Source organism: Sorex araneus, chromosome 1, assembly GCF_027595985.1.
Source record: "Sorex araneus isolate mSorAra2 chromosome 1, mSorAra2.pri, whole genome shotgun sequence".
Classification (NCBI taxonomy): Eukaryota; Metazoa; Chordata; class Mammalia; order Eulipotyphla; family Soricidae; genus Sorex; species Sorex araneus.
Genome location: NC_073302.1, coordinates 202586885 through 202601945, shown reverse-complemented (window position 1 = coordinate 202601945; position 15061 = coordinate 202586885). Strand labels below are relative to the sequence as shown.

The 15061-nt window shown below is 42.6% G+C and overlaps 2 protein-coding genes across 10 annotated transcripts in view; one reads left to right on the top strand and one right to left on the bottom strand.

Annotated features, from left to right (window-relative positions):
- Positions 1–7433, bottom strand: part of PRPF40A (pre-mRNA processing factor 40 homolog A) — a 45116-nt gene extending 37683 nt beyond the window's left edge. For 4 of the 9 annotated variants that reach the window (XM_055124280.1, XM_055124287.1, XM_055124293.1 and 1 more), the window contains exons 1-2: positions 7032–7433; positions 5923–6054 (exon numbers count right to left, since the gene is read on the bottom strand). In XM_055124280.1, the coding sequence (XP_054980255.1) occupies positions 5923–6054; positions 7032–7433 (534 nt within the window). Of the gene's footprint in view, positions 1–4542; positions 4623–5922; positions 6056–7031 lie in introns of those variants that run through there. The other 5 variants (XM_055124305.1, XM_055124318.1, XM_055124320.1 and 2 more) reach the window with 2 other exon arrangements.
- A 1027-nt stretch (positions 7434–8460) lies between these two features.
- Positions 8461–15061, top strand: part of ARL6IP6 (ADP ribosylation factor like GTPase 6 interacting protein 6) — a 32482-nt gene continuing 25881 nt past the window's right edge. The window contains exons 1-2 of the mRNA XM_004620510.2: positions 8461–8871; positions 10525–10578. Coding sequence (XP_004620567.1) covers positions 8478–8871; positions 10525–10578 — 448 coding nt within the window. The 5' untranslated portion in view covers positions 8461–8477. The remainder of the gene's footprint in view (positions 8872–10524; positions 10579–15061) is intronic.

The following is a 15061-nucleotide window of genomic DNA, read 5'->3' as shown; positions in this document are numbered from 1 at the left end:
ATTATGTATTTTTCTACACTGACTTTAAATTTCTCAATTGAGGGCACCTTTAAGACAGAGCATGTCTCATTCACTTATTATGGGGAGAGGGGCATAACATGGGTATAGAAGAAATGCAAATATAAGTAGACACGTTTAAAACTAGTCCTTATTTTTGCATGAGAAAAAAGGTAATTTCCTACTTTAACTATTTTATAATTACCTGCTTAAAAACCAAAAGAAATGTATTATTTTAATAAAGGTACATATAACAAAAGATTAATCTCCTCTAAATTTCCAAATATCCAGAAGTATTGTGGCATTTTAATCTGCAGTTACAAAATAAGAATTTGGGCAAGCATCTGAAGAATGACTCCCAAGTTTTATGGATTCAGAGTACAAAAATCATGTTACAGGAACACCATAGTCAAAGATTTAAATGTCTATCAACTATAAAAAGAATATGAAAGGTATGGAAAAAGGAAGTTGGTGGATAGTACTTTACTCATCCATATGTAATTGATGCTACTTTCTGTGCTGTTTGGAAGTTATGTTTTCAAAATTTTTAATAAACCAATTAAAAATCAATAAGTAGGGCCAAAAAAGTGACTTCAAGGACTGAGTGACTACTCTGCGTTCAGGAAGCCAGGATTTGATCCCCATCACTGTGTGGTTCCTTGAGCACATCCCACAAACATAAAACCAAAAGTGTCCAGAGTAATGCTATGGGTGGCCCCCAAAGAAAACCCCTTAGCAGGTAAACCCACTACATCTTTTCTTTCCTTTTTGATTCTAATGAACACACTTTATTATTTAATTTCTTAAAATTTATTTAATGTTGCCTTTCTCTTCTAGAGGTAAGTGGATACTAATTCAGTACTTCCAGCAGACGTATAACTACATATTAAATGATGGTCAAGGCAAAATGAACAGATGATGAAAAAGACCGAGGAAGAGGAAGACTGGAAAATCACCTAGTAAAAATTTAAGAGACTTCTGCAAGAGTTCCCAGCACCAATGGTAAACACTGCACCTTGTGACTTTCAAAAGGGGCAGAGGTGGGATTTGGGATGGAGGGATTTGGGGATTGAGCTCATTCTTCCAAACTGAGGTCCTTCTTAAATCTTTTATTATACCTATACTTTTTTAAAAAAATGGTCATTAGATAAATTTTGAATGAGTACCTATTTAGATTACTAACTAGTAAACATAGAAGACTAACATTTCGGATCATAAGTAACCTATCAAAATCTAACTAGGCACAACACGGTACAAAAGCTATATAAACACAGGTATATGGCAATCTATTCTTTAAAAGCATTTGCCTGGATAATAGGAGTTATCAAGATTCAAGAATTAAGAGATGATACTCTAGGTTAATCACCGGTTAAATGTCCACTTTAATAGAACGGTTTCCCTAATATCTAAAAGGTATTTCCCTAATATCTAAAGGGTATCTAAAATAAGTGATTAAAAAACGAAAGCAACAAATCAATTTGGAAAGTCAGATAAATCTAAGATACTCGGGATTCTCTGGAAAGTCTTTACTTCCTCCTCACCAAATTTTTCCTAAGTGTAAAAATCTGTGGTAAAGCTTAAGAGATGATCAAAAAGAATCACACAGAAACACTTGCCTGTGATTAAAAATATGTGGAAATGGGTATTTTAGTGTTATTTGAACATAACTTATTTTATGTTCACTTCCATTTTTTGTCAAATGAAAAAGCAATGAAAAAAAAATAAAAAAAGACACACTAAAAACAAAAGTACTATAAAAGAGCATCAAAGATAAAGTGTTTTGTTTCAATCACTCAACAAGTATTTTACTAAGCATTCATAATGCCAAAGAATTGAGGTCAGTACCAGCAGATCAAGTATGAAATACAGGGCTGAAGAGATAGCACAGCTGGTAGGACCTGGATTCTATCTCCAGATCCTATATAATCCTCAGAGCTCCACCAGAAGTAATTCCTGAGAGCAGAGTCAGGAGTTACCACTGAGTATCGCCAGATGTGGTCCCCCCAAACCCCAAAAGAAAAAAAAAATCTGAAGTACAACCCTTGCCCCTTGCCCTCAAAGAGCTTGCAATCCATTACTTTTGGGAAGACAAAGCAAATTAAGAATCCATAAAGAAAGTTAATAACAAAAGGCCAAAGTTAAATGAGTAATAGAGGCAAGTTAACTAGAACTTCATATATTAATTTAAAGGAATATGTCTGTTGGGTGAAGTTATTGCTGAGGAATTTCACCCCTGGTGAAAGCAGGCCTCAAAAGACATAACTTAGGCAAGTTTAAAAAAAAGCTGATGTTGACAGTGACCAGAGCAAAATGACAAGACCAGTATAAGCTTAGTCATAAATGAAAGCACTCAACATACCATGAAAAGACTAGTCTAGACTCAAAATACGGAGTATGGACACACATGACTCAAAATCACGATTTCCATCGTACTGTAAGACTCCTGGAAGCTAGTATGTGGAACTTGGACACCATCCTGGGGGGTGGGGTGTTTGGAGGGGAGCACCCCTACAGCATACGAGTCTCCAAGGTATATGTGTGTCCCAGGCTTGGAAGTTAGCAAGAATAGAAAATAAGATGTTATAGCCTGTTTTATCTGCTATATTAATAAGAAAACCAAGCTCATGATTTATTTATTGACCAAAGGGGCTGACCTCAAAAATACTGAATAAACAAAATCAAGGAGACTTTACCAAGAATTTTCTACTCTTTTGTTTCTATATTGACATATAAAATCTCAGATATAATATTGACAACATTTCTTACCAAATAATCTGAATCAAGACTGCATACTGTAAAAGCTTCCTGACTCATTGAAACAACTGATTCATGTAAGTGTGCTGGTGGGAATTTTCAGTGCTGTCATTGGGTTATTAGAGATTTTTCAGTTCTTTGAATTAATTAATACAAATTTGTAGAATCATGGTAAAAAAAGATTGCACACTGTTCAATCTTTGTGTAAGGACTATAGGGAGAAAAATACATGTTTTAAAAAAGAACCAGTTAGGAGAACTCTCTTGGGCTTAATAAAAAACACCTGTGGTAAAAGCAAGATTTGCATTTATCTTTGTGTATATAGGACAACAAATGACTATGATGTAAAAACATTTACTATAGACACCGAGGAAGATGACCTCACATAGTTTTAACTTAATGCAATTCCCTACTGGAAATAGTTCTGCCACTAAGAATAAAAATCACTGAATACATTTCTTAAATCAGTAGTAAATCATTACTTAATTCATTGTTTTAATATATACAATTTGTAAGATACCTTCCAGCCATAAGATACTGTTACTTGTAAAAGTAGAATCAAAACTTTCCCAGAAAATTACTTGTACAGTAAGAGACAAGGAATGTAACCTACAGGGTAACAGATATGAACTCATAATAATAAACTCTACTTACTATTTTTCTAAATATTACTAACATTCACACTGAATTCTAAAAAATGTAATCCTATTTTCCTAGAAAAAAAAGGGGAAGAAAAAAAATACTCTCCTTCAATCAAAAGCGTTCTAAACTTGGAAATTCATTAATTCTGGCCTCTGTAGACTGCTAGTCTATCCAGTCTGTATATTACAACCTTTAAACTTTCATGCTGTGATAAGTAACATGTCAAATACCCCCATCACCCCAAATCACTTCAAAAATCACCACAAATTTCAGTCTTTAATGGGTCTCTGAATAAGATCTTAACGTGAGCAATGCAAAATTTGCAATAAATAGAAAAGTCCCACCCACAGCCTCTGTCCCAAGTCTAAAGAATTTGTGAATCTTTATAAAATTAAATGGCAGAATCCTACCCACTTTAGATCACTGAGTGAATTATACTACTTTCCTTCCCTTTGATTCTCTCTAATCACTTACTGGTCATTACCTCAATTTGGTAGACAGAAAGAAAATGACACAGTGAAAAAAATAAGCATCCACTTTGTTAGTTATCAAGTACTATTTTTAAGGCAAATATTTACAGGACTTTAAATTAGGTCTTCTGGATCACGAAGGTATTTAAAATGACCCATGTGCTTCCCTACCATTCTTGCAGCTAAAATAAGAATGAGTTCAAACATGATTTGGGCCCCATTTTATTAAGACATTAATTTTTAAAAAGGGAAATAATCTAATTTTAAGGAAAAAACCATGGGAATTCTCTCACAAACCTCAGGGCTGAGCTCCTTAGACAAAAAGAATCTACAGGGAGAGATATCAAAATAGCAAGGTACACTTAAAGGCACATGGCATTTACTGACCCAGGTAAAGAGGAGAGGAAAACCACAGAGGAAAATTCAAAGTATCTGAATGGATGTGCTACCAAGTAGCAAGTAGCCATGCTAGTAAGATGGTCACTGATACTGCTAAGAAGAAGGTAATATAAGGTAAATGGTGACCAGTGTATGCCAATGAGATCCACTATTTAAAAAAACAAAAACAAAACCAAAGAATGTGCTATCTACTAGAAAAGAATAGTTGGTATTGTGGTTTTGGCAGTGCAACAGCACCATCACAGCAAGGGCAAGCAGATCAATCCCTTGCAAAACTTACCTTGACTGGCCCAATGGAAACAGAAGGCCCCAGAAAAGAGAGAAGCATCTGGCAGTAGCAAATTGTTTTATTTTATCTTTCTGTGGAAAGAAACTAATTTTAAATAAGAACCAGAGCATTTAAAGAATAAATATTTTAAAAAGCTCATCATATAGTTAGAGCAGCTCTACAAAGAAACAAGAGCTCCCTGTGCTTAGAGATGGAAACAGAAGTGGAATCAGAGTTGGTTTCTCCATCATCTGGGGAGCTTCAAAAGTTGTTATTCTACAGCAACAGAATAAACAGTTTTTAAAGAAATCATACAGGCAGAAGCCTCTGCGAACAGTGTATCTGAATAAGGATTTTCACAAGAAGTTAAAGGCTGGCTATATATCAAATAAAAAGGAAAACTACTTGAAGTAAGTCTTTCTACTCGTAAGGTTAAATAAAGGGGGGTGATAAGAAAGCAAATTCCACTAAATCCACTAAATTTTTAACAATGACATTAACTATCAAGGACACAAGCACTACTGAAGTATTAGGAAAACGATCATATGCTTTCCAAAATATTGTTAGCCTAATTCTTTTAAAATTGAGATACTCAAATGGGAAGAACCCAACCACTAATAAATCTGTCCATCATAGAATCTAATAAGGGAAACAGACATAAAATCATTTATCATAACTGAACCTGTTAGTTTTCTCTAAGAACTCAGTTCTACTGAATTTAGGTGAGCATTAGAAACCTTTGATCCTTATCTCTACCACAAAAAGTCCGTTTATAATTTATGCTGGAGACAGAAAAGACAACTCAAGAGCAGAAGGACAAAAGCAATAAGCATTAAAATCAATTAAATTGGCTAAGTAGAAAATGAATTACCCATTATGCACTGTCCTATGAAGAGTCAAATTAAAGCAGATGTTCTACACCCTTAAAAATACACACACTCACACATACACACAGGAGAAAGCTCTATCAGGAACAATTTACTGTAAGTCAAAGGCCTAAAGATTTGCTGTTTTCAGGTCCTATGCTTTTACAAACCCACCCCTAAAAATTACAGACCTATCAGACTAATTTACTCTCATTGAGAATATTTATTTGGTTGACATACTTGTAAGTCATAAAACTAAAAGCTCAAACGTACAGTTACCATTAAAGTTTTGTAAATTCTTCATTTGTTGAAAGTCAATTGAAAGTCAATTTATTTTTACACAGAAGACTATATATTCAAAATTCGGTTAGCATCATCCATTATTCAACATGAGTAAATTGAAACATCATTTGGGATATAAACTAATCCTTAAACATCTGCAAATAATGACTCAAAATTTGAAATAGTTCACAGCAATTCTACAGGCAAACACAAACAAATACAAAATAAAACAGAAGATTCTTACTTGTCCCATTGGTGGCCCCCCCATAGGGGGCATCATCTGTGGCATCATTCCATGAGGTACAGGAGGCATATTGGCTCTCTGACCCATAGGGTGCATTCCCATTGGGGCATAATGCATGCCAGGGTGACCCATCTGAAAAACACCGACAATTTAAAAGTTAGTCACTCACCATAAATGTCCCCAGAATTCTCATTTACATAAATCGGTTACCTAAATTGGCCTATGTTAACTAGGCTGACATGTAACTGAATTGCTGGATTAGCTTGTGTTGCAGGATTTATACCAAGCCTGAAACTGATCCAATGCCCAAACTAAAGGGAGAAAATTCAGTATCATTACCAGACAGCTAAGTGACAGGTTTTTGTTTCAAAGCATGCTGCTTTTGATCGCTGCAGAGTGCTGAATCGAGAGGAAATACGCAAGTCAGTAGAAATGGTAAAAACCACAACTTGGTCCTGTTTCACTCGGACCTGTGATAGTCAGCTCTTGGCCTTTCGTGTCATTTATGCTTAAATTCATCTCCAACCTGATTTTTTTAAAGACTTCCGAGAGCTGAGTTTACCCACTTAATTCATGCCAGGCCTGGTCTTAAGAGGTAGGGGGACCCTGGGACACTTCCCTCGTTAGATTAAAAGAACAAAAACAAAAACACCCCAATTTCCAACACGATCTTTTAGCACCAGAAACACTGCGTCTGGAAAAAAGAAATTCCCCCCACCCCCAAAAGAAAGAGATCTGTCATCGGCAGGGCCGTTTGCAAAAACAACGAGCCCGTCCATTCCCACGCGCCGGGAAAGACGACTCGTTCTTCACCGCGCGCGGCCCATTGTCCCGGGCCGGACCCGCCGCCGCCTCCCGGGCGCCCTCCGCAGACGCCGGTCCCCGCCCGCCCCGCTGCCGCCGAGTCGGGCCTGCGTCCTCGGCCAGGCCCCGTCGGCAACACCAGGGCCCCCTCAGGCTGCCGCGGGCCCGCCCGCGCCCCCGCCCCATCCCACCACCTCGGGCTCTTCCTGCGTCCGCTCGCCTCCTCTCCTCCTTGCGGGGAACGCTTCCTGCCTCTGCCTCCGTTTCTCATTGTGCCGCTTCCCCCTGCCCCGCCGCTCCCTTACCGAGGGCCGTCTCCGCAGGAAGCCGTCGGCAGAGACCCAGGAGCTGGAGGAGAGGCTGGAGCCGGACAGTCTCCGCTCCCCGTCCCCGGTACCCTGCGAGGGAGGATGGCTCTCCATTTCACTCACCATGAGGCCTCCGCGCTCGGCTCCCGTCCCCGGCCTCATCGTCGGGCTCGGACTGCTCCGCCGGCGGCCAGTGCCGCTGCACATGCCAACAAGGAGCGATCTGAGTGGCTGGCGCCCGCCGGGGCCAAAGGTGAAAGGCTGTCCTACGCTGCGGGGCGGGATCAGCGGGGCCAATAAACTGACGGGCTTCTCTGCTGCCCAATCAGAGTGAGCTGCCGACACGCAGCTCTGCAGTGATTCGCCCGCAGCCTCAGCCTCACTCGGCGCTGCCTGCATGTAGCGGGTGGGAGGGGGACTACGGAAGTTTCTGCGCCGAGTCGCCTGCCCGAAAAACTCCACCAACTTCCCTTCGGGAGGGGAAGACCCTCGTGCCCAGTTTCTGGAGCTCAGACCGCCTCACCCCGAAGGCGGGTGAGCCTGTTGGGGCTCGCTCGCTTCACCCCCTTATGCCCAAAGGATGCACGCCCCCAACCAAACCTGAAGCCGCCCGTGGCGGGGATGGGGGTGGGGCAAGCCGCGGCTAGCGTTTGTGTAGGCCGGGGCGGGAGGCGCGCACACAGTTCTCGGTGGGCGTCTCTGTACTGAGCCCCTGCCTACTCGAGGCGGAGGGAGGCAGCGGGTGTATGGAGATGCGGAGCCGACTGGGAATGGACTAGAGCTGGAGGAGGATGCGCGCCGCGGCGCAGTGGGCCGAGGAGGTGTGTCGAGCCGCGTGGAGGGAAGTTGGAGTCGAGAAGGGCAGAACAACGCTAACGGGGAAAAGGAAGTGACAGTTGAGCCGAGGGCCAGGCCCACATCGCCATTAACGAGGGAAGGTGATGGCACAGACGTTTGGGACTAAGAATCAGAGGGGCAACAGACGAGCGCTAGGGTCGGGCTTAAGCAAGACTCGGCTTCGGGCCTGCCTAGGCGCGCGCGCGCGCTGGTCTGGAAGTGGCGCGGAGTACGCGCTTCCCGGCGCGCCCCGGATCATTGCATCCTTCGGGTTGCGCTCCAGGCCCCCAATTCAAAAGCGGGGCGCGCCGCGCCCCACTGCGCAGCCGCGGGTTCCCCGCCGCGCTGGGGTGGCGGGGCGGGGGGAAGTGGTGGAGGCCGTGGGGCTGGCCTCAGACTGATTGGCTGCTGCGTGCGGGAGGTGGGGCCGGTGGGAGTCTCCTCCCCCCGCCCCCCACGGCGCAGCCGCAGGTTCCCCTCGGCGCTGGGCGGGGTGGGGAAGGCCGTGGGGCCGGCCTCGGGTTCTGATTGGCCGCGGCGCGCAGGAGGCGGGGCCGGTGGGCGTCTCTGCACTGAGCCCCTGCCGACTTCGGCGTCTTTCCCGCCATGTCGTTCGCGGAGCGCGGGAGGCGCTCGCCGTCCCTGCGCCACCGCCGCCTCGGCATCCCGGCGCCGCTCCCGCGGCCGGTGTTCTCCGCTTACTCGCTGGGCGACGGCTGGGGCGAGGGCGAGATCGAAGCGGACGCGGGGTGCGACCAGGTGGCGCGCGACCTGCGCGCGGAGTTCTCGGCCGGGGCCGCCTCGGAGCCTCGGAGGCGCTGGGCGCCGCCCGCGGGCGACGGGTCGCCGTTCCTGCCCGAGAAGCGCAACGGCGCCGCGGCGGGGGCGGCGGGGGCCCGGGCGCGCGCGCGCCCCGTGCGGCTGCTCTCCGTCCTCTGCTCGCTGCTCTTCGCCGCCCTCCTCGCCCTGCTCCTCGCCGGCGCCTACCTGGCCGCGAAAGGTACTGACTGGAGCTCGGCCGAGCCAGACGCGCCCCGCGCCTTTGTCCCGCCCGCCGGGGGCTGGCAGCCGTGGACCTCGGGCCCCGGCCCCTCCTGCGCCTCTCCCCGCCCTCGCGTGCTCCTTTGTCTCTGAGGCGGAGGCCGCCCCTGGAGACTAGTTTCCGAGGTGTCGCTGACACGCACCCCTCGTTCCGGTGTGTGGTTACTGGCGTGGGCGCGCACGGCACAGTGCTCACCCACGGAGTCGGGAACGTCCCCTTAACTGTTAGAAAGGGAGGAATCAGAAGTCCACTTTTAAGAGAGCGCCCTGAGTGGATGGAAACTCATGCAATAACAGCCTGAAGTTTGTGACATGCAGGCAGAATTAAGTAAAACGTTGAGTAGTCCGCCGTTGGAAGGCGAGGGAAAGTGTCATTCAAACTGGCGTTATTGGGCGGGAGCGATGGGACGGTGGACTAGGTGGGTTTGATCTCGGCATCCTTTGACCACTGCCAGGAGTGATTTTCGAGTGCAGAGCCTGGAGTAACCCCTGAGCGTTGCGGGGTGTGGCCTAAGACCCCCCCCAAAAAATAATAAAAACCGCAAACCAAAAAAAAAACCCAACGATAAAACTAACCACATATGTTTATACCAAGGCTTCACACCACAAATGGTTAAAGATGTGTAATTCACTAGTAGTTCTGTATATTCAGAATTCTATTTTTGCCTAAATATATATATATTTTGGAAAAATAATTAGTTCCTCTAAGTTTTGTATCAGTATCCATGTTTAAGGGTACAGCTGTTACAAAAGCTATGATGTATTCTTTTTAACAATTTAATTTTGTGTCTGAAGTTGAAATAGCATTCAAATTTTACTTAAAAGGTATGTGATTTGAAAGTTTTCATAGGTGAATTGTATCATTGGGTGTTTAATGTTCAGATTTCAGTTTAAATCTTAGTTCTCAGATACTGGCCAAGTTACTGAAAAAGAAAAATGAAAACAACCTAATTTTGGCTTCTGAAACGCATCTAACTCCTTGTCATTAAAGTCATTAATTTTACTTCAATGAATAGAATTAAACCAGTTTACCTCCAATTTTAATTTTTTTCATTGCTTCCAAACTCCCCCTAGTGGGGTGGAGATGGCATCTTAACAATTTAACTGTGGTTTCGTAGAGAAAACAGATTGGCAAGTTAATGTTCCAGTTTATCTTGTTATTAATTATTTGGGATATAAATAGTCTCTATAATGTTTTTGGATGCCAGTGTTTTGCTCTTCTGCTCCCAGCGCCTCATTTTCACCAAAATTTTTAAGACTTTTTCCTTGAATGTAATTTATTTTTCTCTTCCTCTGAGCATTTATCTTTTTTTTGTATAGTCACAAAATCAGTTAAGTAGAAGTCCTTTGCAGAAGACATTGAACTGTGCTTATTTTGACAAGGGACTGAATTTGCATTTCATAAATAAAATGTCTTCACAACAACCACAAGAACATATCTGTGAGTATGACAGTGGAGTCAGGTGTCTCATTTGCTTACTAAATAGAAGAATTTGAACTTGTTTCTGACTCCAGGGCATATTCTATGACTCCATAGTATTTTCCCAGTCTTTAGCTAATGTTCAGGGTATAAAGTCATCTTTTTAACCCAAGGCCCTTTTCACATTTACAGAGTTACATGCTGAGAACTTGAAGAATGAAGATAGTGTACACACTGGGCTGTTAGGTATGACCTTTGTTACTGGATTTAATTTTGAGCTCATTTGTGTTTAACCTACTCATGTTTAAACTACAAATTATTAATCTCTTTCATTGGAATGTGTGTGTAATTAATTTTCAACCTCCTACCTGTATGTAACAAAGATCCAGACAAAATTTCATGTTCTCCAGGTACTTTCTGGAAGAGTCTCCCACACATCTTACTAGAATTTTTTAAAATTTCCCCACAGATTTAGCAAGAATAATAAGATCTTAAACGTACCTTAGGAGGAATTAAAGCAACTTTTTAAGAAAATGTGACTAATATTTGGCATACTTGTAGGAGTTGGTGATATGTAGGTTATCTTTAGAATGCAATTGTTTATAAGTTTTTAATAAAGAATTAAGGGTTATTTTATAAGTATTCTGAATTCTTTGAATTAAGAACTTGTCTGACAAAACATACTCATATATGTTGTAATTAAATTGAGTGCTTTAAGTTGGGGGGGGAAAATGGATAAAATCCCATCTTGCAATTTTAATTTTAGCTGAATATTTAATCTACCTCTTCCAAGCTAATGCTCCCCCCCACTCCAGTGATACAAAGTATAGCCTACCCGATTTTGCAGAAAGAAGGTCTTTGTCCTTAAAAGCAAATTAGTTTGCTGATGTACCATAAAAACTAATCTGTGCCCTTTTTACCTGCTAAGACAAGTATTTTTTACTTATTAGTGTAGTTACACAATTTTAGTTTTAAGAAGTGTCCAGGATTCCAACGCTTTCTTAGTATTGATTGATCTGCCAACTCTCCATTCAGTAGCAACAGTTTTATAGACTAGACATGAATTCTAATTAGCTATTTAAAATAAAAAGTTGGCAAGATTTTATATTTATAAAAATAAATATATTGATAATATACAAATATGGGAGAAACACTTGTTATCTTTAATCACTTTCTTCAATATCAATAGGAATATATTGAGATTTTGACCTGGCCCTTTTTCTGCTTTGTTAGCCTGAAGACATACCTAATGTTTTTAGGTATCCTTGGTTAGACGTGTAATACTATAACAGCAAGTCAATAGGAAGATCATTTTTTCTCTCTCTCTTTCTTTATTGGGGGGTGGGTGCCAATAATGTCCCGGGGTTTACTCCTGGCTCTGGGCAGCCCTCGGGGTTTACTCCTGGCTCTGCACTCAGAGATCACTCTTGACTCTGGTCAGTAGATCATAGAGGGTGCCAAAGATGGAACCTGGTTGACCGAGTGCAAGTCAGACTTCCTACTCATTTTTCTTTTAACTGGATGGTGAATTTGGAATCCGGAAGCATCTCTGCTGGTATCACTGTGTTGCTGTGTTCCGAAAGATTTATTTCTGAGTCTCTGAATAATGGCCCTTAATGAGTTTAGATGGCACCAGAGGCAGTTTGTGGGTGTGACTACCGGAAGCATAGGGAGATAGGGGTGGGGGGGGGGTCATTCATTCCCTACTCAATTCGAGCCTGGAGATTTCAGTCACAAGTCCCACATTCCTGGTTTTTTCAGCGAATTCCCTCATGAGTGAGACTGTGGAGCCTGTGGAGATTGGCTGTGAGCATGGTGGCAATTGAGTTCCAAGGTTTGCCACTACTAGGGCTCTGTTGGATCAGGGAGGGGTACTCACCCACCCCCTTCAGGTTGCTCCAAATGAGACCCTGGAGGGGGTGCAAAGGAGGTGTCTCTGTGGCATGTCACTCTTTGTTGCTGCCTTTATAGAGAGAAGAGTTTGTGAGTCTCTGGATCAGGCCATTAATGACCTTAGATGGTGCCAGACACAGTTCATGGACGTGACTGCCAGGCTACTGGAAGTGCAGGGAGATAAGGGGAGGTCATCCATTCCCAACTCTAGCCTGGCAATTTCAGTCACAAGTCCCGCATACCTGAGTTTTTGACCAGATTCCCTCATGAATGAGACTAGTTCAAGCCTGTGGAGATTAGCTGTGGCAAATATTTCTTTTTAGTTGTTTGATTTTCATTTTGGTTTGGGGGCCACAACCAGAGTTGCTCATGGCTTACTCCTTGCTCTGCTCTTGGATCATTCCTGGGGCCACTCTGGGGACCATATGGGGTGCCAGGGATTGAATTTCAGTTGGCTTCGGGCAAGACTAGTACCTCCTTAGGCTGCACTCTCTTTCCAACCCTTTAATATAAATTTTTTTTTCTTTTTGGTTCACACCCATCGATGCACAGAGGTTACTCCTGGCTCTGCACTCAGGAATTACCCCAGGCTCATGCACTCAGGGGACCATATGGGATGCTGGGAATCGAACCCGGGTAGGCCACATGCAAGGCAAACGCCCTACCCCCTATGCTATCGCTCCAGCCCCTATAAACATTTCTTTATGTTAAAAATTAGAGAAGGTGGACTAGAGTAATACTACAGTGGGTGGGGCATTTTTCTTGCGCACATCTGACCCTAATTTGATCCCTGGTGCCCCATATCCCTGGAACACTTCTGAGTGTGGCCCAACAACCAAAAAAAAGTAAGTGGAGAAAAAAGATGGAATCTCTAATGCTTTCTCACCAACAGTAATTTAAAATGTAGTTTTGTCATTTGGGGGAACATGGAATTATGTATATTTTTCTGTTTTATTCATTTGTCTTGGAGTTCATTCTTTGTCACTATACGTAACTCTGCCAACCTCAGTCTTTTTCATTATTGCATTGTATTTTTACTATGCCAATTTACTTAATCTTGTTCTTCAGTGGAATAGACCCTAAGAGTCTGGCTTGCAGAACTGAATTGGCCAAGGGCTTGGCATGAGGAAGTGGTTGGGAACCTTGAGAAACTGATCTCAAGGAGGAATGTTGACACAGTGGTGGTGAGTGTGGTATTGAAACATTGTATACCAGAAATTTTACAAATGGTATTGTAAATCATTCAAATCGTGTTGCCTAAATATTAGAATTAAAAAAATAGTTCTTGGAATATAGTCTTGGACATTATTAGTGTCTTGGAAATTATTAGTGTGTGGTGACACTTTGCTAATGGTAAGAATAAGTTTTATGAATTAATATATGTAATTGATGACACATCATTTTGATTAAAAACCTGTTCCAGTGTAAGAACATGTTTTTTCCCTATTCTGTTTTCATACAACTACTTCTTTGTATCTCTAACTCTATAAAACTTTTAAACTTTGCCCACATCCCCATAAGCTTGGAACTGCTAAAAAAAATTAAAATGCATCATATCGTAATCTTTTTATTGGATACTTGTAGAAATTCAGAAAACTCTAGCATATTTTTGTAAAAGTAGGTACACTTTGACCAAAATCATTTAGAGGCCTTAGAGAGAGCACAGGTGTCAAGGTACTTGCCTTGCACATAGTAAACCCGAATTCAGTCACTGGCACCACATATGGACCTCTGAGCACTGCTAGAAGCAAGCCCTGAGTGCTGTTGGCTGTGGTTCAGACCACCCAGAATTCTTCCACATCACTTTTTTTAGTGGAGCAAGATAGTTTTTTGGTTGGCTGGGTTTCTTTGTTGTTGTTATTTTGGGGGTACAGCCAGCAATGCTTAGGGGTTACTCCTGGCTCTGCAGTCAGGAATCACTCCTGGCAGGCTTGGGGAATCACATGAGATACGGGGGGTGAACCTGACTGTGCCCACTGTGCCATCTCTCTGGTCCCTTAGATGTAAGAGAAGAGAAAGAAAGAAGGTATGTTTTCAAGCAAGAACACAACCTTTCCTAGATTGAAGAAAGCAAACGAGAGATAAAAACAAGCAAAGAATGTTTCAAGATAGAACACAGTGTTGAAGAGCAAGCCAGGAATACTTACTTTGAAAGATCAAAAATTCCACTGGATAAATTAATATAAAGTTTGAGCAAAGGAATTAATAGAAATCCCCTCTTCCCTATCTCTGATCTTTGCTTTAGGTGAAAACATTGATATCAAGAGCTTCCAGTTGATAAAAAGATGAATTTTCATCATTTTGTCTATTGATAAAAATTGAATTATAGGGAAGAATGCACATATTTATCAAAGACTTAGGCCGTAGCAGTCCTTCCTCTACAGATTTTTTACAGATTTCCATATCCGGCTGGCTGTACAGTGAATTAACTTTTGGTTCTTGTTTGGGGGCCACACGTGGCTATGCTTGGGTCGTGGCTGCTTATTCTGGGGTCCGTGTTCAGGGATCACTCCTGCTAGAGCATAGGAGTCGTGTGGTTCCAGGGATGGAACCTGGGTCAGCTAAGGTCTTATCCACTCTTTATATCTCCAAACCAAGAGTGTTATATTTAAATATTTTTATTTGCATCACCGTGAGATACAAAGTTTTTCATGATTAATTTTCAGTCCTACAGTGTTCAAGCACCCATCCTGTCACCAGTGTCTTCTCCCCTCCACCATTGTCCCCAGTTACCCTTCTGCCCCTTAGCCTTCCTCAAGGGCAGACACCTTTTCTTTTTGTTTTTCTAACTTTTTGGCACTCTGGTTTGCATATTGTTAACAAAAGGTTATCATGT